The sequence below is a fragment of the Oncorhynchus mykiss genome, chromosome 13 (assembly GCF_057628025.1).
Source record: "Oncorhynchus mykiss isolate SJ-2025 chromosome 13, ASM5762802v1, whole genome shotgun sequence".
Lineage (NCBI taxonomy): Eukaryota > Metazoa > Chordata > Actinopteri > Salmoniformes > Salmonidae > Oncorhynchus > Oncorhynchus mykiss.
In genome coordinates, this window is record NC_143034.1 from 5,473,735 (window position 1) to 5,500,544 (window position 26,810).

At 41.1% G+C, this 26,810-nt stretch overlaps 2 protein-coding genes and 1 pseudogene across 6 annotated transcripts in view; all 3 read right to left on the minus strand.

Moving 5' to 3' along the window:
• LOC110511216 (uncharacterized) overlaps nucleotides 1-26,810 on the minus strand; it is a 101,349-nt gene that overhangs the window by 47,962 nt on the left and 26,577 nt on the right. The window contains exons 1-4 of one of the 4 annotated variants that reach the window (XM_090194879.1): nucleotides 25,332-25,999; nucleotides 24,918-25,015; nucleotides 24,566-24,743; nucleotides 15,912-18,474 (exon numbers count right to left, since the gene is read on the minus strand). In XM_090194879.1, the coding sequence (XP_090051005.1) occupies nucleotides 18,467-18,474; nucleotides 24,566-24,743; nucleotides 24,918-25,015; nucleotides 25,332-25,743 (696 nt within the window). In that variant the 5' untranslated portion in view covers nucleotides 25,744-25,999 and the 3' untranslated portion in view covers nucleotides 15,912-18,466. Of the gene's footprint in view, nucleotides 1-15,911; nucleotides 18,475-24,466; nucleotides 24,744-24,917; nucleotides 25,016-25,331; nucleotides 26,000-26,810 lie in introns of those variants that run through there. The other 3 variants (XM_090194878.1, XM_090194876.1, XM_090194881.1) reach the window with 3 other exon arrangements.
• LOC118947613 (uncharacterized) lies at nucleotides 70-10,723 on the minus strand. Of its 2 annotated transcripts, none has more exons than XM_090194832.1 (4): nucleotides 9,947-10,723; nucleotides 9,535-9,632; nucleotides 9,225-9,402; nucleotides 70-2,710 (listed from the first exon to the last, which is right to left on the minus strand). In XM_090194832.1, the coding sequence occupies exons 1-4, from the start codon at nucleotides 10,461-10,463 to the stop codon at nucleotides 1,440-1,442; spliced, it is 2,064 nt and encodes a 687-aa protein (XP_090050958.1). In that variant the 5' UTR covers nucleotides 10,464-10,723; the 3' UTR covers nucleotides 70-1,439. The 2 variants fall into 2 exon arrangements, with proteins under 2 accessions (XP_090050958.1, XP_090050957.1); XM_090194831.1 differs by having other exon boundaries at nucleotides 9,225-9,405.
• Nucleotides 16,648-17,845, minus strand: LOC118940005 (uncharacterized; annotated as a pseudogene).

Here is a 26,810-nt window from a genome sequence, read left to right on the forward strand (position 1 = left end):
AATGATAAACAGCAATCTGTGGGAGAGTTGTGGTGGATATTATAAAATAAGGATCTGCTGGAGTCCAAGTCAAACCAAGATTCTTTATTTCTGAGGTCAAATCAAATGACATTTTATTTGTCACATACACATGGTTAGCAGATGTTAGTGCGAGTGTAGCGAAATGCTTGTGCTTCTAGTTCCGACAATGCAGTAATAACCAACAAGTAATCTAGCTAACAATTCCAAAACTACTACCTTATAGACACAAGTGTAAGGGGATATGTACATAAAGATATATGAATGAGTGATGGTACAGAGCAGCATAGGCAAGATACAGTAGATGGTATTGAGTGCAGTATATACATATGAGATGAGTATGTAAACAAAGTGGCATAGTTAGTGGCTAGTGATACATGTATTACATAAAGATGCAGTAGATGATATAGAGTACAGTATATACGTATGCATATGAGATGAATAATGTAGGGTATGTAAACCTTATATTAGGTAGCCTTGTTTAAAGTGGCTAGTGATATATTTTACATCATTTCCCATCAATTCCCATTATTAAAGTGGCTGGAGTTGAGTCAGTGTGTTGGCAGCAGCCACTCAATGTTAGTGGTGGCTGTTTAACAGTCTGATGGCCTTGAGATAGAAGCTGTTTTTCAGTCTCTCGGTCCCAGCTTTGATGCACCTGTACTGACCTCGCCTTCTGGATGATAGCGGGGTGAACAGGCAGTGGCTCGGGTGGTTGTTGTCCTTGATGATCTTTATGGCCTTCCTGTGACATCGGGTGGTGTAGGTGTCTTGGAGGGCAGGTAGTTTGCCCCCGGTGATGCGTTGTGCAGACCTCACTACCCTCTGGAGAGCCTAACGGTTGTGGGCGGAGCAGTTGCCGTACCAGGCGGTGATACAGCCCGACAGGATGCTCTCGATTGTGCATCTGTAGAAGTTTGTGAGTGCTTTTGGTGACAGGCCGAATTTCTTCAGCCTCCTGAGGTTGAAGAGGCGCTGCTGGGTGGACCAATTCAGTTTGTCTGTGATGTGTATGCCGAGGAACATAAAACTTACTACCCTCTCCAATACTGTTCCATCGATGTGGATAGGGGGGTGTTCCCCCTGCTGTTTCCTGAAGTCCACAATCATGTCCTTAGTTTTGTAGGTCAAATATATGTTTGAGTATACCCTGTACCATTTAATTTCATATGGTAAAGACAGGTAAACACATTGTCGGTCAACAATATAAGACAATGGGAGCACTGTGTATGTTCTCTGATGAATTTTAAGCCAATGTGATGTGAAATATCAATATACACGCTAAGAGAAGTAATTTCTCTCTCCTGTGTGGATTCTCTAATGACGTTTAAATGACTGTTATGAGTACTATGTTTTCCCACAGTCTGAGCTTTTCTAAGCCTTCTCCTCTGTGTGCAGTCTAATGTGTTCTTTCAGGCTTCCTAAATGGGCAAAAGCTTTGCACCCTGGGAGGAGTGGTAAGGCTTCTGCCCTGTGTGTATTCTCTCATGTCGTTTCAGCGTCCCTGAATTGTTGAAACACTTTCCACACTGGGAGCAGTGGTAAGGCTTTTCCCCCGTGTGTATTCTCTCATGTTGTTTCAGGTATCCTATCTGGCTGAAAAACTTTCCACATTGGGAGCAGTGGTAAGGCTTCTCTCCTGTGTGTATTCTCTCATGCCGTTTCAGCTTTCCTGAATGGCTGAAACGCTTTCCACACTGGGAGCAGTGGTAAGGCTTCTCTCCCGTGTGTATTCTCTCGTGTTGTTTCAGGTCCCCCGGCTGGTTGAAACACTTTCCACATTGGGAGCAGTGGTAAGGCTTCTCTCCTGTGTGTATTCTCTCATGCCGTTTCAGCTTCCCTGAATGGTTGAAACGCTTTCCACACTGGGAGCAGTGGTAAGGCTTTTCCCCCGTGTGTATTCTCTCGTGTTGGTTCAGGAATGCTTTCCGGCTGAAACTCTTTCCACATTGGGAGCAGTGGTAAGGCTTCTCTCCTGTGTGTATTCTCTCGTGTTGTTTCAGCTCCACCGAACGGACGAAACACTTTCCACAATGGGAGCAGTGGTAAGGCTTCTCTCCTGTGTGTATTCTCTCATGTAGTTTCAGGTGTCCTCTCTGGTTGAAACCCTTTCCACACTGGTAGCAGTGGTAAGGCTTCTCCCCTGTGTGTATTCTCTCATGCTGTTTCAGCACCTCCAAATGGACGAAACACGTTCCACAATGGGAGCAGTGGTAAGGCTTCTCTCCTGTGTGTATTCTCTCATGTAGTTTCAGCTCCCCCGACTGGTTGAAACACTTTCCACATTGGGAGCAGTGGTAAGGCTTCTCTCCCGTGTGTATTCTCTCATGAGCTTTCAGGTTTGCTTTCCGGTTGAAACTCTTTCCACACTGGGAGCAGTGGTAAGGCTTCTCTCCTGTGTGTATTCTCTCATGTTGTTTCAGGTTTACTCTCTGGTTGAAACACTTTCCACATTGGGAGCAGTGGTAAGGCTTCTCTCCTGTGTGTATTCTCTCATGTTGTTTCAGCTCCCCCGACTGGTTGAAACACTTTCCGCATTGGGAGCAGTGGTAAGGCTTCTCTCCTGTGTGTATTCTCTCATGAGCTTTCAGGTGTGCTTTCTGGTGAAAACTCTTTCCACACTGGGAGCAGTGGTGTCGTCTTGCTAGTTTGGACGTCCCTGGCTCTGGTTCCTCCGAGTCTGGCCTTTCTCCTGCCAAAGACAGTGTTATTTTTAAATAGAGACCCGAATGAAACCACATGATAAAACAACCTTGCTACGAGGGTAAATCCTAAATCAGATCTCTCAATAACCCGAGGCCAGTTTTAAAAATCTTAGTGTGATTTTAAAACAAATGTAGAGCTTCCTGGTAATTACTGATATGTTTACATTACTTATTTTATTCATCCTGTTTTACAAGTCAGAACACAAAAACCTGGACAGTTCTAGGACACCGAAGACACAGACGTCGCTGGATTCCAATTGAACAGGTGGTTCTAAATATATAACATGCATAGCTGTATGATACAGAATGTGACCTACACACTTCCTTAAACATAAAATAACTAAAGAAGTCATTTTGTGTGGAAGTCCAAAACTTGTTTTTACGTCGAAGATACAAAGAACATCAGTAACATCTCCCCGTTGTTGAAAGGGTTCGACACATTGCTCGACCAATTTCTTATTTATACATTCACAGATTTTCAACATTTTGATTATCGCTGATGTCATATTTTGGGTAAATGTTCCTAAAACTGATAGTAACAACAAAAAACAAAAATATAAACGCAACATGTAAAGTGTTGGATGTTTCATGAGCATCACTGTTAGTCAACATTTATTCTTTGCCAAGATAATCCATCCACCTGACAGGTGTGGCATATCAAGAAGCTGATTGAACAGCTTGCTTATTACACAGGTGCACCTTGTGCTGGGGATAATAAAAGGCTACTCGAAAATGTGCAGTTTGTTCACACAACAATGCCACAGGTCTCTGAGGGAGCGGGCAATTGGCATGCTGATTGCAGGAATGTCCACTGGAGCTGTTAGGAAATGTAATGTACAGTACCAGTCAAAAGGTTGGACTTACCTACTCATTCAAGGGTTTTTCTTTATTTTTACTATTTTCTACATTGTAGAATAATAAAGACATCAAAATGATTAAAAAACACATGGAATCATGTAGTAACCACAAGTGTTAAATCAAAATATAGATTTTATTCTTCAAAAGTTGCCACCCTTGCTTTCTCTCAACCAGCTTCACCTGGAATCCTTTTCCAACAGTCTTGTAGGCATTCCCACATATGTTGAGAACTTGTAGGCCGCTTTCCCTTCACCTCTGCGATCCAACTCATCCCAAACCATCTTGATTTGGTTGAGGTCGGGGGATTGTGTAGGCCAGGTCATCTGATGCAGCACTCCATCACTCTTCTACTTAATCAAATAGCTCTTACACAACCTGGAAGTGTGTTGGGTCATTGTCCTGTTGAAAAACAAATGACAGTGGGACTAAGCCCAAACCAGATGGGATGGCATATAGCTGTAGAATGCTGTGGAAGCCATGCTGGTTAAGTGTGACTTGAATAAATAAATCACTGACATTGTCAATAGCAAAGCACCCGCACACCATCACATCTCCTCCTCCATGCTTCACGGTGGGAACCACACATGCGGAGATAAACTGTTCATCTACTCCTCGTCTCACAAAGACATGACGCTCGGATCCAAAAATCTCAAATTTGGACTCATCAGACCCAAGGACAGATATCCACCGGTCTAATGTCCATTGCTCGTGTTTCTTGGCCCAAGCAAGTCTCTTCTTCTTATTGGTGTCCTTTAGTAGTGGTTTCCTTGCAGCAATTCGACCATGAAGGCCTGATTCACGCAGTCTCCTCTGAACCGATGATGTTGAGATGTGTCTCTTGCTTGAACTTTGTGAAGCATTTATTTGGGTTGCAATTTCTAAGTCTGGTAACTCTAATGAACTTATGCATCAGAAGTAACTCTGGGTCTTCCATTCTTGTGGTGGTCCTTAAAGTAATGATGGACTGTTGCTTCTCTTTGCTTATTTGAGCTGTTCTTGACATAATATGGACTTCACCTTTTACCCAATAGGGCTATCTTCTGTATACCCCCATACCTTGTCACAACACAACTGATTGGCTCAAACACATTAAAACCTGTTATGGCACATTAACTCTTGAAACTAGGGGGCACTATTTTAATTTATGGAAAAATAACGTTCCCAAAGTAAACGGGCTATTTCTCAGGACCAGGTACAAGAATATGCATATAATTGACAGCTTAGGATAGAAAACACTCAATATTGTCTGTGAATATAACAGAACTGATATTGCAGGCGAAAGCCTGAGAAAAATCCAATCAGGAAGTGACTCTTATTTTGAAGCCTCTGCATTCCTATGCATCCCTATTTACCATTGAAAGGGATATCAACCAGATTCCTTTTTATATGGCTTCCCTAATGTGTCTTCAGTCACTAGACATAGTTTCAGGCTTTTATTTTGAAAAATGAGCGTGAACGACAACATTGCGTCAGTGGTCAGGTGGTGGCTCTCAGAGTGATTTGTGCGTAATAGACAAAGGCGGCCATTGATATATTATCGAATAGATATTTGAAAAACACCTTGAGGATTGATTATAAAAAACATTTGCCATGTTTCTGTCGATATTATGGATCTAATTTGGAGTTTTTTTTCGGCGTTGTCGTGTCACAACTTCCGGTGGATTTCTCAACAAAACGTGAAGAATAAACGGAGGTATTTTGGCTATAAAAAAATAATCTTTATGGAACAAAATTAACATTTGCTGTCTAACTGGGAGTCTCGCAAGTGAAAACATCCGAAGCTCAAAGGTAAACGATTTAATTGGATTGCTTTTCTGATTTTCGTGACCAAGCTCCCTGCTGCTAGCTGGACATAATGCTATGCTAGGCTATCGATAAACTTACACAAATGCTTGTCTTGCTTTGGCTGTAAAGCATAATTTCAAAATCTGAGATGACAGGGTGATTAACAAAAGGCTAAGCTGTGTTTCACTATATTTCACTTGTGATTTCATGAATATGAATATTTTCTAGTAAGAATGTTTGTCTGTTGCGTTATGCTAATTAGTGTAGTTGATGACAATTCTCCCGGAAACGGGAGGAGTAGTTCCAAAAGGTTAAAACACATTAAAACCTGCTAGTGGAACGTTGACAACATCCGGTGAAATTGCAGAGTGCAAAATATTTATTTATTTGAACTTTAACTTTCATACATTCACAAGTGCAAAGCTTAACTTCTTGTTAATCTAGCCACCGTGTCAGATTTCAGAAAGGCTTTGCGGCGAAAAGCAAACCATGCAATTATCTGAGGACAGCACCCCATCAAACAAACACACAACAATCATATTTCAACCCGCCAGGCGCGACACAAACCTCAGAAATAACAATATAATTTGTGCCTTACCTTTGAAGAGCTTCTTCTATTGGCACTCCAATATGTCCCATAAACATCACAAATGGTCCTTTTGTTCGATTAATTCCGTTGTTATATTTCCAAAATGTCCATTTATTTGTTGCATTTGATTAAAAAAAACACTGGTTCCAACTCACCCAGCATGACTACAAAATATCTAATAAGTTACCTGTAAACGCTGTCCAAACATTTCAAACAACTTTCCTAATCTAACTTTAGGTATTTTAAAACATAAATAATCGAGAAAATTTGAGATGGGATAAACTGTGTTCAATACCGGATAAAAACAACGTGAAGCGCGTGACCTGGAGTGCGCATCAAAACATTAGAGAGCACTAGGCTGGACCCTCGTTCTGAATAGCCGAACTTCTTCATTTCTCTAAAGAAAAACATCAACCAATTTCTAAAGACTGTTGACATCTAGTGGAAGCAATAGGAACTGCAACCAAGTGCCACACAAAACCATTTGAAAACAGAGTCACCTCAACAACAAAAAGTTCCTCCTGGATGGTTTGTCCACGGGGTTTCACCTGCCAAATAAGTTATGTTAAACTCACAGACATTATTTTTACAGTTTTAGAAACTTTAGAGTGTTTTCTATCCAAACCTACCAATTATATGCATATCCTAGCTTCTGGGCCTGAGTAGCAGGTAGTTTACTTTGGGAACGCTTTTCATCCGGACGTGAAAATACTGCCCCCTATCCCAAACAGGTTATAGGGAAAGAAATTCCACAACTTAACTTCTAAAAAGGCAATTAATTGAAATTCATTCCCGGTGACTACCTCATGATGCTACAGTCCTCCTTTAAGACTCCATAATGTTTCATCATTAGATGCTACAGTCCTCCTTTAAGACTCCATAATGTTTCATCATTAGATGCTACAGTCCTCCTTTAAGACTCCATAATGTTTCATCATTAGATGCTACAGTCCTCCTTTAAGACTCCATAATGTTTCATCATTAGATGCTACAGTCCTCCTTTAAGTCTCCATAATGTTTCATCATTAGATGCTACAGTCCTCCTTTAAGACTCCATAATGTTTCATCATTAGATGCTACAGTCCTCCTCTAAGTCTCCATCATGTTTAGAATATGTCTGGAAGCGCTACTCTATCTATTCTACTCTCATCCTTTCGGTTTTAATAATATTTAATAATAATAATAATAATAATGTTATAATAGGTAATAACTAACTTTAATAACTAGGGTTAATACCTGCCTGGCGCCCCAACAAAATCTTCATATTTACCCCCCTCTAACAATACCGCTACAGAATTAGCGTAGTAGGCCATGTAACTTAAGGTGATCAGAAATATTTAGGACTAACTTATTCCTTGCCACCCATTCTGAAACTAACTGCAGCTCTATGTTAAATGTTGCAGTCATTTCAGTCGCTGTAGTAGCTGACGTGTACAATGTTGAGTCATCCGCATATATAGACACACTGGCTTTACTCAAATGTCACTGGCATGTTGTTGGTAAAGATTGAAAAAAAGTGAGTGCCAAACAGCTGCCCTGGGGAATTCCTGATTCTACCTGGATTTTGTTGTACAGGCTTCCATTAAAGAACACTCTTTGTGTTCCGTTAGACAGGTAGCTCTGGGGCGGCAGGTAGCCTAGTGGTTAGAGCGGTAGGCCAGTAACCGAGAGATTGCTGGATTGAATCCCCGAGTTGACAAGGTAAAACTCTGTCGTTCTGCCCCTGAACAAGGCAGTCCTAGGCCATCATTGAAAAAAATTAATTTGTTCTTAACTGACTTGCCTAGTTAAATAAAGGTTACATTTTAAAAGAAAAACTCTTTATCCACAATATTGCAGGGGGTGTAAAGCCATTTTTATCATCAATTTCGCTCAGCCAATCAGTCATTTGCAAGTGCTGTGCTTGTTGAATGAACTTCCCTATAAGCTAAAAGTCTATATTTGTTTAATGTAAAACAGCATTGTATCTGGTCAAATATTTTTTTTCCAAAATTGTAAGGGTCGGTAACAGGCTGATTGGTCAGCTATTTAAGCCAGTAAAGGGAGCTTTACTATTCTTGGGTAGTGGAATGACTTTAGCTTCCCTCCAGGCCTGAGGGCACACACTTTCTAGTAGGCTTAAATTAAAGACAAGGCAAATAAGAATGGCAATATCGGCCGCTATTATCCTCAATTTTCCATCCTCGTTGTCAGACACCAGTGACTTGTCATTGTTGATTTTATTTGCACAACATTTCATTGAAGATTCTCCAAAGATTTTTTACAATCATTCTTCATGTATTTTATCTTTGTTTCATTGTGTACTTTCTTCTTTTTACTCAGTTTAGTCAAATGATGTCTCAATTTGCAATAGGTTTGCCAATCAGTTATTCAGCCAGACCTATATGCCATCTCTTTTGCCTCCCTCTTCATCATACCATTTTTTAAATTCCTCATCAATTCATGTGGATTCAACCGTTTTTACAGTCATTTTCTTAATGGGTGCATGCTTATTAGTAACTGGGATAAGCAGTTTCAAATGTGTCAAGGGCAGTGTCTGGTTGCTCATCATTACACACCACGGACCAACAAATATTATTTACATCAACAACATAGGAATCACTACAAAAAAATGTATGACCTCTTATACACAATATTAGTCCCAGCCTTTGGAACGGTGGTTTTCCTAGACATGGCTCCTATATTGTGATCACTACATCTGGTGGATCTGGATACTGCTTTAAAACCCATTTCTGCAGCATTAGTAAAGACATGATCAAAACATGTTGATGATTTCATTCCTCTACTGTTTGTCACTACCCTGGTAGGTTGAATGATAACCTGAACAAGGTTGCCGGCACTGGTTACAGTTTGAAGCTTTTGCTTGAGTAGGCAGCCTGATCACAGCTTTTCTTCAGTACTAGTTAATTAATGACCAAAGTCTTGAGTTTAGTTTGCCTGTTCTACAGTCTTTTAAAGATAGGGGCGTTGACTGGGACAGGCAATGTAACATCCATAATGTTTTAAGGAAAAGTTTTTGTAAAACAAGCACCTTACATTGGATCATCTAGAAACTTTCTCTCCAAAGCTGACTTTCATCAAGGTTTTATATGGTCTATTGGTTTCTCTCTTTTCATTGGCAGAATCCTTTTTCAGTGTTATGATATTCATTACATCCATATACACTACTCTAACTTCCTGTCAACTAACATAACTCTGCTGGTTATCCTGGTAACAGATACCAGTGGGCAGATCTATTGTATTTGTTCAAACTAAACTACAGCACTTACTTTGATGTGTCAAATCTGATCCTTTCTTCTCTTCTCCTCCTCTCACAGTTCCACTCAGCCCTGTTGTTTTCCTGCAGTCCACCAGCAGCACAGACAACCTCTTCATACCCAGCAGTAAGGTGCTACCGGGAGAGGCACGATACAGGGACTCCGGGAGGGAGGAAGGGCAAGTGTTGTCCTGCTAACCATAAAGAGGGGACACAGACGCACATCATTATGGATGCTGATGTCACTGTTGTCATAAAGTGCTTTACAGAAACCCAGCCCACAAGCGAGAGAAAGCTGTTTGCTCGTCCAGACCAAGCTGTACCATCTGGTGTTCTGATCTGGAGAGACTCTTCTCTGCCTCGTCAGCATCAGGATGTTGTTGAGGCTCCCCAGAGGATCCACCATAGTCATGTCTCTCTCCTGTGTGAACGAGAACATCAAAATGAGTAGTAAACTCCCTTTGATATTTTAAGTAGAACATATGCTTCAATATTGAATTTTAAAAGCCTGTTATACTAGATGAGGGGAACTTTAATATAGACAACATGGAGAATTCAATACATCTAATTGAAAAGTCCCTAAAATATATGAACCAATGGCAGATTGACCCTTTAACAATTCCTACAGTACTGAACAACATATTCAAGTGTAGAACTTCAGTAGAATGCCCCTTTAAAACCACACATTAGTTCAACAACGGCATAGTTTGTGTCCCTGTTAAAGACAGTACTCACTGGTGTTAATCTGATATTCTGTCTCTTCCTCTTTCACTCCAAAAACGTCTTCCTCCTTCACCTTTATTGAGATATCATCCTGTTCCTCTCTAAACGGTTCTTTCTCTTCTATCACTATAACAGCCTCCTCTTCCTCCTTTTTCATTCTGAAATCTTCTTCCTTCACTATAACAGTCTCCTCTTCCTCCTTTTTCATTCTGAAATGTTCTTTCACTATAACAGCATCTTCTTCCTTCACTATAACAGTCTCCTCTTCCTCCTTTTTCATTCTGAAATGTTCTTCCACTATAACAGCATCTTCTTCCTTCACTATAACAGTCTCCTCTTCCTCCTTTTTCATTCTGAAATGTTCTTCCACTATAACAGCATCTTCTTCCTCCTTTTTCATTCTAAAAGCTTCTTTCTCTTCTTTCACTGTAACCTCATCCTCTTCTTCAATGTTCAGCGCCAGAACTTCTTTCTCCAAACAGCAGACCTCCTCTTCTTTAGCAGGGGATGAGTACTTTAATGAGCTCATGGTCAGGGATGTTAGCTAGCTAGTTAGCATTAGCGACTAGCCTAGTGCTAGGCTCAGCATCAATCTTTAACAAGTTTGCAAATTAGGTTACAGTTAACCAGTTAATACGTCAACAGAACTGTGTTTAAAACACTGAGATTAGATAATGTACATTAACATGGTCTAAAGCGTCAATCTTTCACTTTTATGTTGGCTAGCAAGCTACCGACGTGGTTGGAAGAGTTGGCGCCTTGTTGTTCCTGAAGAAGGGTCCCGGCCAGTCCATTATACGTCACGGAAGAATCATCACCTGAAAGACGCTCATCGCCATCTGCTGACTGGAGTGGGTAACGCAGTTTGGAAACAATAGTTACAACACTTTTTGTATTGGAAAGAACGTCATAATTATTTAACAATAAGCTGATACATTTTCTCTTCCAAATAATAAGTTCCTGTACACAGACGTAGAAGCTCAATATAAATATGTAGATGATTAATAAATACTTCTATGAATAGGTAGTGTTTTAATACACATTTTCTCTGTTCATTTTTCACATTCGTTTTTATCTACATGTGACCATAGTATTCCCTTAAAGCCACGCTCTATAAGATACAAATCATCCTGTAAACAACAGAACAAATGCATCACATGCAAATAGCACTTGATTATCTGTAGTGCTATACACTGGGTAGACAAAACATTAAGAACAGCTGCTCCTTCCATGACTTAGAAAGACTAGGTGAATCCAGGCTAAAGCTATGATCCCTTACTGATGTCACTAGTTAAATCCACTTCAATCCGTGTAGATGAAGGGGGGAGACAGGTTAACAGACAGTGACACATTCAATACTGCCTTGCACACTCTCGCCTGCATCTAACATTCTCTGATCATCAGAGAAACATCTAGTTTCTCAGGTCTGGAGGAAACCTGGCACCATCCCTACGGTGAATCGTGGTGATGGCAATATCATGGTGTTATTGGGGATATTTTTCAGTGGCAGGGACTGGGAGACTAGTCAGGATCGAGGGAAAGATGAACGGAGCAAAGTACAGAGAGATAATTGGTGAAAACCTGCTCAAGAGCACTCAGGACCTCAGACTGGGGCAAAGGTTCACCTTTCCACAGGACAACGACCCTAAGCACACAGCGAAGACAACATAGAAGTGGCTTTGGGACAAGTCTCTGAATGTCCTTGAGTGGCCCAGCCAGAGCCCGGATTTGAACCCAATCGAACAACTCTGAAGAAATCCTGAAAATAGCTGCGCAGTGACGCTCTCCATCCAACCTGACAGATCTTGAGAGGATCTGCAGAGAAGAATGGGAGAAACTCCACAAATACAGATGTGCCAAGATTGTAGTGTCATACCCAAGGTGGCTTGAGGCTATAATCACTGCCAAAGGTGCTTCAACAAAGCACTGAGTAAAGGTTCTGAATACTTATTTAAATGTGATATTTCAGTTTTAATTTTAAAATGCATATGCATACATTTCTAATCCTGTTTTTGATTCGTCATTATAGGGTGTTGTTGTGCAGATTCATGAGGAAAACCTACCAATTTAATCCATTTTAGAATATTCCAGTAAATTCAGGAAGTAAACTGAAAATTCCAATTCTCTTCTATAGTTTTCAATGAGGAAAATGTGGAATTTGGTTTACTTTCTGAATTGACTGGAAATGAAATGGATTTGACTCCAACCCTGGTTTTACTACAAATCTGTCAACGTCATAATTTAGTCAATCGATGTTATAATGCATAAAGCTCACAGATGTGATCGTTCTCATTCAGAGTAAATTATTCTAATTGAATAAAACAGAATTAAACAAATCAAATGTATTATGTACCTGAATAACTTCAACAACCTGGTTGATTCTCTGGTTGATTCTCTGGTTGATTCTCTGCTCAACAACACTGACTGTGAATCAATCTGGTTGATTCTCTGGTTGATTCTCTGGTTGATTCTCTGGTTGATTCTCTGGTTGATTCTCTGGTTGATTCTCTGGTTGATTCTCTGGTTGATTCTCTGCTCAACAACACTAACTGTGAATAAATCTGGTTGATTCTCTGCTCAACAACACTGACTGTGAATCAATCTGGTTGATTCTCTGGTTGATTCTCTGCTCAACAACACTGACTGTGAATCAATCTGGTTGATTCTCTGGTTGATTCTCTGCTCAACAACACTGACTGTGAATCAATCTGGTTGATTCTCTGGTTGATTCTCTGCTCAACAACACTGACTGTGAATCAATCTGGTTGATTCTCTGGTTGATTCTCTGCTCAACAACACTGACTGTGAATAAATCTGGTTGATTCTCTGCTCAACAACACTGACTGTGAATCAATCTAGTTGATTCTCTGGTTGATTCTCAGCTCAACAACACTGACTGTGAATAAATCTGGTTGATTCTCTGCTCAACAACACTGACTGTGAATCAATCTAGTTGATTCTCTGGTTGATTCTCAGCTCAACAACACTGACTGTGAATCAATCTGGTTGATTCTCTGGTTGATTCTCTGCTCAACAACACTAACTGTGAATAAATCTGGTTGATTCTCTGCTCAACAACACTGACTGTGAATCAATCTGGTTGATTCTCTGGTTGATTCTCTGCTCAACAACACTGACTGTGAATCAATCTGGTTGATTCTCTGCTCAACAACACTGATCGCGTCAAACTTTGCTGTGTGTCCAGGCTGTCACTTCTGTCATCAGCTACTAACACCAGTGCTGCACCTTTGTCCTTGTCCCTGGATGACGGCTTCCTGCTCCCTCTTCCATAGTGAGAACACTGATGGCTCAACATGGTTTTCTGAGAGACTGGATGACGGCTTCCTGCTCCCTCTTCCATCGTGAGAACACTGATGGCTCAACATGGTTTTCTGAGAGACTGGATGACGGCTTCCTGCTCCCTCTTCCATCGTGAGAACACTGATGGCTCAACATGGTTTTCTGAGAGACTGGATGACGGCTTCCTGCTCCCTCTTCCATCGTGAGAACACTGATGGCTCAACATGGTTTTCTGAGAGACTGGATGACGGCTTCCTGCTCCCTCTTCCATCGTGAGAACACTGATGGCTCAACATGGTTTTCTGAGAGACTGGATGACGTCTTCCTGCTCCCTCTTCCATAGTGAGAACACTGATGGCTCAACATGGTTTTCTGAGAGACTGGATGACGGCTTCCTGCTCCCTCTTCCATCGTGAGAACACTGATGGCTCAACATGGTTTTCTGAGAGACTGGATGACGGCTTCCTGCTCCCTCTTCCATCGTGAGAACACTGATGGCTCAACATGGTTTTCTGAGAGACTGGATGACGGCTTCCTGCTCCCTCTTCCATCGTGAGAACACTGATGGCTCAACATGGTTTTCTGAGAGACTGGATGACGTCTTCCTGCTCCCTCTTCCATAGTGAGAACACTGATGGCTCAACATGGTTTTCTGAGAGACTGGATGAAGGCTTCCTGCTCCCTCTTCCATAATGAGAACACTGATGGCTCAACATGGGCTTCCTGGTTATGAAAGAAAGTGTGGTGGTCAATGGTAGCCACTCTCATTGTTTGAAGCAGTTGTAGTCTTTGTTGGCATGTATCCAGACCCCAGAATGGTAGTAGAAAGGAGCCTGTTCCCTGCATGCTTCCTCACAATCATTGGCTGGATCGACCACTCCCCCAACTGACCACAGGACCAGTATTGCTGTCTGATCTTCATTCCTACAGCCTTCATCTCCATCCCTGGAGTCTCTTCACTGTCTGATCTTCATTCCTACAGCCTTCATCTCCATCCCTGGAGTCTCTTCACTGTCTGATCTTCATTCCTACAGCCTTCATTACCGTCCCTGGAGTCTCTTCACTGTCTGATCTTCATTCCTACAGCCTTCATCTCCGTCCCTGGAGTCCCTTCACTGTCTGATCTTCATTCCTACAGCCTTCATCTCCGTCCCTGGAGTCTCTTCACTGTCTGATCTTCATTCCTACAGCCTTCATCACCGTCCCTGGAGTCTCTTCACTGTCTGATCTTCATTCCTACAGCCTTCATCTCCATCCCTGGAGTCTCTCCCTGGAGTCTCTTCACTGTCTGATCTTCATTCCTATAGCCTTCATCTCCATCCCTGGAGTCTCTTCACCGAGTAAGTATAGATAGTATAAGAAACCTGTCCCATTCTACTATCCCATGTCTATTATCTTTGTTTAGAAATAGTCATTTGTGTGACCTACTGATTTTCCCTACAATTTCTTTTAAGGATTTAGAAATATAGAAATGGTAGAACGAGGAATGTCAGAGTCTGGAATATAAATATATACAGTTGGTTTACAATGTATATGATGGTGTGTCTAGACATTATGGACCGTATATGAATATAAAAGGTGTGTACAGCAGTAGTTATATAGGATGAGCCTTGACTAGAATACAGGGTGGAGTACTGGGTGGTAGACGGCTAGTAACAGTGACTAAGTTCAGGGCAGGATACTGGGCGGAGGCCGGCTAGAAGTGACTATTTGAACATTCATATTGAACAGCCTTACCTATAGAGTAGCACCACCACCCATCAGCCCGTTCTCTTCTTGATGTCAAAGCTGCATTGTATTGTTGCTATAGGAGTTTATGATTAATAATCCTATTTCAAGACACACTAAGATGTCACCATACTATTCATTTAAAGCCCCTCTGTCAGATATAAATCATCAGAGTGGGAAACCAACTGACATGGAAACAATGGAGCAAATGTATCACTATCAGAGGGGTGTATTATGACATCATATAGAACTACTCAGACATTCCAAATATCACTTGATTATCAGAGTGTATTATGATATCATATAGAACTACTCAGACATTCCAAATCAGGCTTCATCCACATCATGAAGGTGGATATTGATCCAACCATTTCAAAAGTAATGACTGGGCTGACGGAAACAGGATTTGCCTGTACACTTTTATAAATGGTGACATTTTGTTACTTCGTTTGACAATTTGTTTGTCTTTTTGTGTCAGTAAAAATGTTTAAGCGAGAAATGGCAGTGGAAACTCTTTGATGCGCAAATATTTATATAACAACCATCACATCTTAGTTAACTTGGAGTCACTTGATGATATCTTGTGTGGTTCCCCCACTACGATTCGGAAACCCATGTAGTTTATTAGGCTACAGATGAAATAAGTTATGAACTTCACAGGGTGGTGAAACTACATGTGATGAGCTTGATGCTCCATTCCAATACACTTTGAGGGTCTTATTCTGGTGACATGATGACCGATGCTTGGTTGCCATTTGACAAATAAAATAATTGCTCTCACCCATAATAATCTCATCAATCGGGTAACAATGTTTATTCAACCAGTGGGAGCGTTGTAAATGCCCCCAGGAAAGTCGAAAGAGGAACTCTTCATTGAGACAATGATAAACAGCAATCTGTGGGAGAGTTGTGGTGGATATTATAAAATAAGGATCTGCTGGAGTCCAAGTCAAACCAAGATTCTTTATTTCTGAGCTCAGAGAGAATAACAGAGTTACACAGCGCAGTGTAGACAGTCTGAATTCCTGAAGCATTGGGTGATGAGCACATATCTTTATAGTTTCCTATTCCTGGGCGGGACTTTATTCATACAAGGACACAGGTGCAAATTGGTTTGCAACACAGAATGATAGTCCCAAGAACAGGAGCTTATAATAGGACAGTTTCACAAGGTTAGTCACATACTCAGTTATGTGGACACACAAACAATTAACATTTTCCATTACAGAGTCTGAACATGTTCATTTCATTAAATCATCAGTGGGCCAACAATGCAAATGTCAACAATGGAACTAATGCATCACATCCAAATATCACTTGATTATCTGTAGTGCTGGAGGAATGACACACCCAGATAAACACAAAGAGTTTAAAAAAGGAACCTGATCTTCTTTATATTCAAACTGACAGACTCCATATTCACTTCATGTTTTCTAATAAAAACAAACAAATATATGTTTGAGTATACCCTGTACCATTTAATTTCATCTGGTAAAGACAGGTAAACACATTGTCAGTCAACAATATAAGACAACGGGAGCAATGTTCTCTGATGATTTTTAAGTCAATGTGATGTGAAATATCAACATACACGCTAAGAGAAGTAATTTCTCTCTCCTGTGTGGATTGTCTAATGACGTTTAAGTGACTTATGAGTAATATATTTTCCCACAGTCTGAGCTTTTCTAAGCCTTCTCCTCTGTGTGCAGTCTAATGTGTTCTTTCAGGCTTCCTAAATGGGCAAAAGCTTTGCACCCTGGGAGGAGTGGTAAGGCTTCTCTCCTGTGTGTATTCTCTCATGTTGTTTCAGATTCCCCGACCGGTTGAAACACTTTCCACATTGGGAGCAGCGGTAGGGCTTCTCTCCTGTGTGTATTATCTCATGTTGTTTCAGCTTCCCCGACCGGTCGAAACGCGTTCCACATTGGGAGCAGTGGTAAGGCTTCTCTCCTGTGTGTACTCTCATGCCGTTTCAGCGTCCCCGACTGGTTGAAACTCTTTCCACATTGGGAGCAGTGGTAAGGCTTCTCTCCTGTGTGTATTCTCTCGTGTTGTTTCAGCGTCCCCGACTGGTTGAAACACCTCCCACATTGGGAGCAGTGGTAAGGCTTCTCTCCTGTGTGTATTCTCTCATGCTGATTCAGCTTCCCTGAATGGTTGAAACGCTTTCCACACTGGGAGCAGTGGTAAGGCTTCTCTCCGGTGTGTATTCTCTCGTGTTGTTTCAGCTTCCCTGAATGGTTGAAACGCTTTCCACACTGGGAGCAGTGGTAAGGCTTCTCTCCGGTGTGTATTCTCTCGTGTCGTTTCAGCTCCCAAGACTGGTTGAAACACTTTCCACATTGGGGGCAGTGGTAAGGCTTCTCTCCTGTGTGTATTCTCTCATGTAGTTTCAGCTCCCCCGAACGGACAAATCACTTTCCACATTGGGAGCAGTGGTAAGGCTTCTCTCCTGTGTGTATTTTCTCGTGTTGTTTCAGCTCCCAAGACTGGTTGAAACACTTTCCACACTGGGAGCAGTGGTAAGGCTTCTCCCCCTGTGTGTATTCTCTCGTGTTGGTTCAGGGATGCTTTCCGGTTGAAACACTTTCCACACTGGGAGCAGTGGTAAGGCTTCTCTCCTGTGTGTATTCTCTCGTGCCGTTTCAGCACCCCTGACTAGTTGAAACCCTTTCCACACTGGGAGCAGTGGTAAGGCTTCTCCCCTGTGTGTATCCTCTCGTGTTGTTTCAGGTGTGCTATCTGGTTACAACTCTTTCCACAGTGGGAGCACTGGTGTCGTCTTGCTGGTTTGGACGTCCCTGGCTCTGGTTCCTCTGAGTCTGGTCTTTCTCCTGCCAAAGATAGTGTTATTTTTAAATAGAGACCCGAATGAAACCACATGATAAAACAACCTTGCTACGAGGGTAAATCCTAAATCAGATCTCTCAATAACCTGAGGCCAGTTTTAACAATCTTAGTGTGATTTTAAAACAAATGCAGAGCTTCCCGGTAATTACTGCTATGTTTACATTACTTATTTTATTCATCCTGTTTTACAAGTCAGAACACAAAAACCTAGACAGTTCTAGGACACTGAAGACACAGACGTCGCTGGATTCCAATTGAACAGTTGGTTCTAAATATATAACATTCATAGCTGTATGATACATAATGTGACCTACACACTTCCTTAAACATAAAATAACTAAAGAATTAATTTTGTGTGGAAGTCCAAAACTTGTTTTTACGTCAGATACAAAGCACATCAGTAACATCTCCCCGTTGTTGAAAGGGTTCGAAACATTGCTGTTTAAATGGACCAATTTCTTATTTAGACATTCACAGATTTTCAACATTTTGAACTTGTAGGCTGCTTTTCCTTTACTCTGCGATCCAACTCATCCCAAACTATCTCGATTTGGTTGAGGACGGGGGATTGTGTAGGCCAGGTCATCTGATGCAGCACTCCATCACTCTCCTTCTTGGTCAAATAGCTCTTACACGGCCTGGAAGTGTGTTGGGTCATTGTCCTGTTGAAAAACAATTGACAGTGGGACTAAGCCCAAACCAGATGGGATGGCATATCGCTGCAGAATGCTGTGGTAGTCATGCTGGTTAAGTGTGACTTGAATAAATAAATCACTGACATTGTCAATAGCAAAGCACCCGCACACCATCACGTCTCCTCCTCCATGCTTCACGGTGGGAACCACACATGCAGAGATAATCTGTTCATCTACTCCTCGTCTCAAAAAGACATGACGCTCGGATCCAAAAATCTCACATTTGGACTCATCAGACCCAAGGACAGATATTCACCGGTCTAATGTCCATTGCTCATGTTTCTTGGCCCAAGCAAGTCTCTTCTTCTTATTGGTGTCCTTTAGTAGTGGTTTCCTTGCAGAAATTTGACCATGAAGGCCTGATTCACGCAGTCTCCTCTGAACCGATGATGTTGAGATGTGTCTCTTGCTTGAACTTTGTGAAGCATTTATTTGGGCTGCAATTTCTAAGTCTGGTAACTCTAATGAACTTATGCATCAGAAGTAACTATGGGTCTTCCATTATTGTGGTGGTCCTTAAAGTAATGATGGTCTGTTGCTTCTCTTTGCTTATTTGAGCTGTTCTTGACATAATATGGACTTCACCTTTTACCCAATAGGGTTATCTTCTGTATACCCCCATACCTTGTCACAACACAACTGATTGGCTCAACACATTAAAACCTGTTATGGCACATTAACTCTTGAAACTAGGGGGCACTATTTTAATTTATGGAAAAATAACGTTCCCAAAGTAAACAGGCTATTTCTCAGGACCAGGTGCTAGAATATGCATATAATTGACAGCTTAGGATAGAAAACACTCAATATTGTCTGTGAATATAACAGAACTGATTTTGCAGGCGAAAGCTTGAGAAAAATCCAATCAGGAAGTGACTCTTATTTTGAAACCTCTGCGTTCCTATGCATCCCTATTTACCATTGAGAGGGATATCAACCAGTTTCCTTTTTCTATGGCTTCCCTAATGTGTCTACAGTCACTAGACATAGTTTCAGGCTTTTATTTAGAAAAATTAGCGTGAACGACAACATTGCGTCAGTGGTCAGGTGGTGACTCTCAGAGTGATTTGTCCGTAATAGACAAAGGCGGCCCTTGTGCCTCTCGCTCCTAGTGAAAAGCCAATTGTCCCGGTTGATATATTATCGAATAGATATTTGAAAAACACCTAGAGGATTGATTATAAAAAAAGGTTTGCCATGTTTCTGTCGATATTATGGATCAAATTTTGAGTTTTTTTCGGCGTTGTCATGACCGCAACTTCCGGTGGATTTCTCAACAAAACGGAGGTATTTTGGCTATAATAAATCATCTTTATGGAACAAAATTAACATTTGCTGTCTAACTGGGAGTCTCGTGGGTGAAAACATCCGAAGCTCATCAAAGGTAAACGATTTAATTTGATTGCTTTTCTGATTTTCGTGACCAAGCTCCCTGCTGCTAGCTGGACATAATGCTATGCTAGGCTATCGATAAACTTACACAAATGCTTGTCTTGCTTTGGCTGTAAAGCATAATTTCAAAATCTGAGATGAGAGGGTGATTAACAAAAGGCTAAGCTGTGTTTCACTATATTTCACTTGTGATTTCATGAATATGAATATTTTATATTAAGATTTTTTGTCCGTTGACACCTGTTTGGCTAGGGATTCCGCTAGCGGAACGTTGACAACATCCGGTGAAATTGCAGAGTGCAAAGTATTTTTTTATTTATTAGAAATATTTAACTTTCATGCATTCACAAGAGCAAAGCTTAACTTCTTGTTAATCTAGCCACCATGTCAGATTTCAAAAAGGCTTTACGGCAAAAGCAAACCATGCGATTATCTGAGGACAGCACCCCATCAAACAAACACACGACAATCATATTTCAACCCGCCAGGCGCGACACAAACCTCAGAAATAACGATATAATTCGTGCCTTACCTTTGAAGAGCTTCTTCTGTTGGCACTCCAATCTGTCCCATAAACATCACAAATGGTCCTTTTGTTCGATTAATTCCGTCGTTATATCTCCAAAATGTCCATTTATTTGCCGCGTTTGATTTAAAAAAAAAACACTGGTTCCAACTCGCCCAGCATGACTACAAAACATCTAATACGATACCTGTAAATGCTGTCCAAACATTTGAAACAACTTTCCTAATCCAACTTTAGGTATTTTAAAACGTAAATAATAGAGAAAATTTAAGATGGGATAAACTGTGTTCAATACCGGATAAAAACAACATGAAGCGCGTGACCTGGAGCGCGCATCAAAACATTAGAGAGCACTAGGCTGGACCCTCGTTCTGAATAACCGAACTTCTTCATTTCTCTACCGAAAAACATCAACCAATTTCTAAAGACTGTTGACAACTAGTGGAAGCAATAGGAACTGCAACCAAGTGCCACAGAAAACCATTTGAAAACACCTCAACAACAACAAATTCCTCCTGGATGGTTTGTCCTCGGGGTTTCACCTGCCAAATAAGTTATGTTATACGCACAGACATTATTTTAACAGTTTTAGAAACTTTAGAGTGTGTTCTATCCAAACCTACCAATTCTATGAATATCCTAGCTTCTGGGCAGGTAGCAGGTAGTTTACTTTGGGAACGCTTTTCATCCGGACGTGAAAATACTGCCCCCTATCCCAAACAGGTTATAAGGAATGAAATTCCACAACTTAACTTCTAAAAAGGCACACATGTTAATTGAAATTAATTCCCGGTGATTACCTCATGATGCTACAGTCCTCCTTTAAGACTCCATAATGTTTCATAATTAGATGCTACAGTCCTCCTTTAAGACTCCATAATGCTTAATCATTAGCTGCCATAGTCCTCCTTTAAGACTCCACAATGCTTCATCATTAGCTGTTACAGTCCTCCTTTAAGTCTCCATAATGTTTAGAATGTGTCTGGAAGCGCTACTCTATATATTATACTCTCATCCTTTCGGTTTTATTAATATTAATAATAATGTTATAATAGGTAATAACTAACTTCAATAACTAGGGTTAATACCTGACTGGCGCACCAACAAAATCTTCATATTTACCCCCCTCTAACAATACCGCTACAGAATTAGCGTAGTAGGCCATGTAACTTAAGGTAATCAGAAATATTTAGGACTAACTTATTCCTTGCCACCCATTCTGAAACTAACTGCAGCTCTATGTTAAATGTTGCAGTCATTTCAGTCGCTGTAGTAGCTGACGTGTACAGTGTTGAGTCATCCGCATACATAGACTCACTGGCTTTACTCAAATGTCATTGGCATGTTGTTGGTAAAGATTGAAAAAAGTAGGTGCCAAACAGCTGCCCTGGGGAATTCCTGATTCAAACTTGATTTTGTAGCTCTGGGGCGGCAGGTAGCCTAGTGGTTGGAGATTTAGGCCAGTAACCGAAAGATTGCTGGATCGAATCCCCGAGTTGACAAGGTAAAAAACTCTGTCGTAATTGAAAAAAATAATTGAAAAAAATAATTGAAAATAATAATTTGTTCTTAACTGACTTGCCTAGTTAAATAAAGGTTACATTTTAAAAGAAAAACTCTTTATCCACAATACAGCAGGGGGTGTAAAGCCATACGTCTTTTCAGCAGCAGACTATGATCGATAATGTCAAATGCCGAACCGAAGTCAAACAAAACAGCCCCAACAATATTTTTATCATCAATTTCGCTCAGCCAAACAGTCATTTGCAAGTGCTGTGCTTGTTGAATGAACTTCCCTATAAGCTAAAAGTCTATATTTGTTTAATGTAAAACAGCATTGTATCTGGTCAAATATTTTTTTCCCAAAATTGTAAGGGTTGGTAACAGGCTGATTGGTCAGCTATTTAAGCCAGTAAAGGGAGCTTTACTATTCTTGGGTAGTGGAATGACTTTAGCTTCCCTCCAGGCCTGAGGGCACACACTTTCTAGTAGGCTTAAAATAAAGACAAGGCAAATAGGAATGGCAATATCGGCCGCTATTATCCTCAATTTTCCATCCACGTTGTCAGACACCAGTGACTTGTCATTGTAGATTTTATTTGCGCAAAATTTCATTGAAGATGCTCCAAAGCTTTTTACTATCATTCTTCATGTAATTTATCTTTGTTTCATTGTGTACTTTCTTCTTTTTATTCAGTTTAGTCACATGATGTCTCAATTTGCAATAGGTTTGCCAATCAGTTATTCAGCCAGACCTATATGCCATCTCTTTTGCCTCCCTCTTCATCATACCATTTTTAAATTCCTCATCAATCCACGTGGATTTAACAGTTTTTACAGTCATTTTGTTAATGGGTGCTGCTTATTAGTAGCTGGTATAAGCAGTTTCAAACGTGTCAAGGGCAGTGTCTGGTTGCTCATCATTACACACCACGGACAAACAAATATTATTTACATCAACAACATAGGAATCACTACAAAAAAATGTATGACCTCTTATACCGTAATTGCTGGACTATTAAGCGCACTTGAATATAAACCGCACCCACTGAATTATTAAAAAATATGTATTTTGTACATAAATAAGCTGCACATGTCTATAAGCCGCAGGTGCTTACCGGTACATTGAAACAAATTAACTTGGTCACTATCTTCCTCCTCCTGTGCACTGAAACCACTGAAGTCATCTCCTTCGGTGTCGGAGATGAATAGCCTCAGAATTTCTTCATCCGATGTTGGATCGTTTTCATTGTCGCTCTCGTCACTTTCATCCGGAGGCAAATACCCCGCTGAGCTCATGTTGCCCCTTCAACACGCAGCAGTCCAGCCTTTCGAAACCCGTTGATGATAGTGGATTTTTTGACAATGCTCCACGCTGTCAGGACCCACTGGCAGACTTGACCATAAGTTGCTCTTCGCATGCGGCCCATTTTAGTGAAGGATTTCTCCCCACTTGTCATCCAAGCCTCCCACTGAACAAGGAGCGCCACCTTAAATGCACGATTTACACTGATGTCGAGTGGCTGCAAATACTTTGGGCCATCTGCTTTTCTTCCCTCTGAAAGCTTTTGTTGTCTTTTTGCACTGAGTCAGTTCCTCACGCTGCTGTTTCCAACGTCTTATCATCGACTCATTAAGGCCAAGCTCCCGTGCAGCAGCTCTATTTCCTTTTCCAACAGCCAGATCGATCGCCTTCAACTTGAAAGCTGCATCATATGCATTTCTCCGTGTCTTTGCCATGATGAGGGTGACAAAAATTACTACCGTAATCAGAATGATGGGAAGTTTGAGCGCGCTCGATTTACGTCACATTATGTGACGGTGCTCAGTTTTTTGGCGGCATGAATCTTGTGAAAGCGGGAAAAATCCATAAATTAGCCGCGTCATTGTATAAACCGCGAGGTTCAAAGGTTGGGAATAAAGTAGCGGCTTATAGTCCGGAAATTACGGTACACAATATTAGTCCCAGCCTTTGGAACTGTGGTTTTCCTAGACATGGCTACTATATTGTGATCACTACATCTGGTGGATCTGGATACTGCTTTAAAACCCATTTCTGCAGCATTAGTAAAGATATGATCAAACCATGTTGATGATTTCATTCCTCTACTGTTTGTCACTACCCTGGTAGGTTGATTGATAACCTGAACCAGGTTGCCAGCACTGGTTACAGTTTGAAGCTTTTGCTTGAGTAGGCAACCTGATCACAGCTTTCCTCCAGTATTAGTTAATTAATGACCAAAGTATTGAGTTTAGTTTGCCTGTTCTACAGTCTTTTAAAGATAGGGGCGTTGACTGCGACAGGCAATGTAACATCCATAATGTTTTAAGGAAAAGTTTTTGTAAAACAAGCACCTTACATTGGATCATCTTGAAACTTTCTCTCCAAAGCTACCTTTCATCAAGGTTTTATATGGTCTATTGGTTTCTCTCTTTTCATTGGCAGAATCCTTTTTCAGTGTTATGATATTCATAACATCCACTCTATCTTCCTGTCAACTAACAGAACTCTGCTGGTTGTCCTGGTAACAGATACCAGTCTATCTTCCTGTCAACTAACAGAACTCTGCTGGTTATCCTGGTAACAGATACCGGTGGGCAGATCTATTGTATTTGTTCAAACTAAACTACAGCACTTACTTTGATGAGTCAAATCTGATCCTTTCTTCTCTTCTCCTCCTCTCACAGTTCCACTCAGCCCCATTTTTTTCCTGCAGTCCACCAGCAGCACAGACAACCTCTTCATACCCAGCAGTAAGGTGCTACCGGGAGAGGCACGACGCGGGGACTCCGGGAGGGAGGAAGGGCTAGCATTGTCCTAGTAACCATAAAGAGGGGACACAGACACATGTCATTATGTGCTTTACAGAAACCCAGCCCAGACCCAGATAGAGCAAGCTGTATGCTAGACCAGACCAAGCTGTATGCTAGACCAGATCAAGCTGTATGCTAGACCAAACCAAGCTGTATGCTAGACCAGACCAAGTTGTACCATCTGGTGTTCTGATCTGGAGAGACTCTTCTCTGCCTCGTCAGCATCAGGATGTTGTTGAGGCTCCCCAGAGGATCCACCATAGTCATGTCTCTCTCCTGTGTGAACGAGAACATCAAAATGAGTAGTAAACTCCCTTTGATATTTTAAGTAGAGCATATGCTTCAATATTGAATTTTAAAAGCCTGTTATACTAGATGAGGGGAACTTTAATATAGACAACATGGAGAATTCAATACATCTAATTGAAAAGTCCCTAAAATATATGAACCAATGGCAGATTGACCCTTTAACAATTCCTACAGTACTGAACAACATATTCAAGTGTAGAACTTCAGTAGAATGCCACTTAAAAACCACACATTAGTTCAACAACGGCATAGTTTGTGCCCCTGTTTTTAAGACAGTACTCACTGATGGTAATCGGATATTCTGTCTCCTCCTCTTTCACTCCCAAAACGTCTTCCTCCTTCACCTTTATTGAAACAGCATCCTCTTCCTCTCTAAAAGGTTCATTCTCTTCTATCACTATAACAGCCTCCTCTTCCTCCTTTTTCATTCTGAAATGTTCTTTCACTATAACAGCATCTTCTTCCGTCACTATAACAGCCTCCTCTTCCTCCTTTTTCATTCTGAAATGTTCTTTCACTATAACAGCATCTTCTTCCTTCACTATAACAGCCTCCTCTTCCTCCTTTTTCATTCTAAAAGGTTCTTTCTCTTCTTTCACTGTAACCTCTTCTTCAATGTTCATTGCCAGAGCTTCTTTCTGCAAACAGCAGACCTCCTCTTCTATAGCAGGGGATGGGTACTTTAATGAACTCATGGTCAGGGATGTTAGCTAGCTCGTTAGCATTAGCGAATAGCCTAGTGCTAGGCTCAGCATCAATCTTTAACAAGTTTGCAAATTAGGTTACAGTTAACCAGTTAATACGTCAACAGAACTGTGTTTAAAACACTGAGATTAGATAATGTACATTAAGATGGTCTAAATCGTCAATCTTTCACTTTTATGTTGGCTAGCAAGCTACCGAGGTGGTTGAAAGAGTAGCCGCGTTGGTGTTCCTGAAGAAGCGTCCGTCCAGTCCATTATACGTCACGGAAGAATCATCACCTGAAAGACGCTCATCGCCGTCTGGAGTGGGTAACGCAGTTTGGAAACAATACACTACACTACACTTTTGTATTGGAAAGAACGTACCGTAATTTCTAATATCTAAAAAGGATTAAACTTTTTTACATGTTTTATCATTTTTATTTTTATGAAAATCACTGAGGAGGGTCCTCCCCTTCCTCCTCTCAGGAGCCTCCACTTCCTCCTCTGAGGAGCCTCCCCTTCCTCCTCTCAGGAGCGTCCCCTTCCTCCTCTGAGGAGCATCCCCTTCCTCCTCTGAGGAGCCTCCCCTGCACCCAAAGGACATCCAGCCAACTTGTGTGGGAAGCATTGGAGTCAACATGGGCCAGCATCCCTGTGGAAAGCTTTCGACACCTTGTAGAGTCCATGCCCCGACGAATTGAGGCTAATCTGAGGGAGAAAGAGGAGGGTCCAACTTCATATTAGGAAGGTGTTCGAAATGTTTGGTATAATCAGTGGATATATCTGCCATTTAGCCGACACTTGTATCTAAAGGGATTTGCAGTCATGTTTGCAAACAATTAACATATGGATGGTCCCAGGAATCAAACCCACTACCCTGGTTTAACAAGCACTATACTCCACCAACTGAGCTACAGGACCACAAGGAATGATCAAGGAATGACGCAGATAAACACACACAGCCTGAGTTTCAGAAATATAATTAAATCATTAGACCGTAACATTGAAACTGACATACTTCATATTAGACGTAGACCGATTAATTAGGGCCGATTTCAAGTTTGTATAAAAAATGT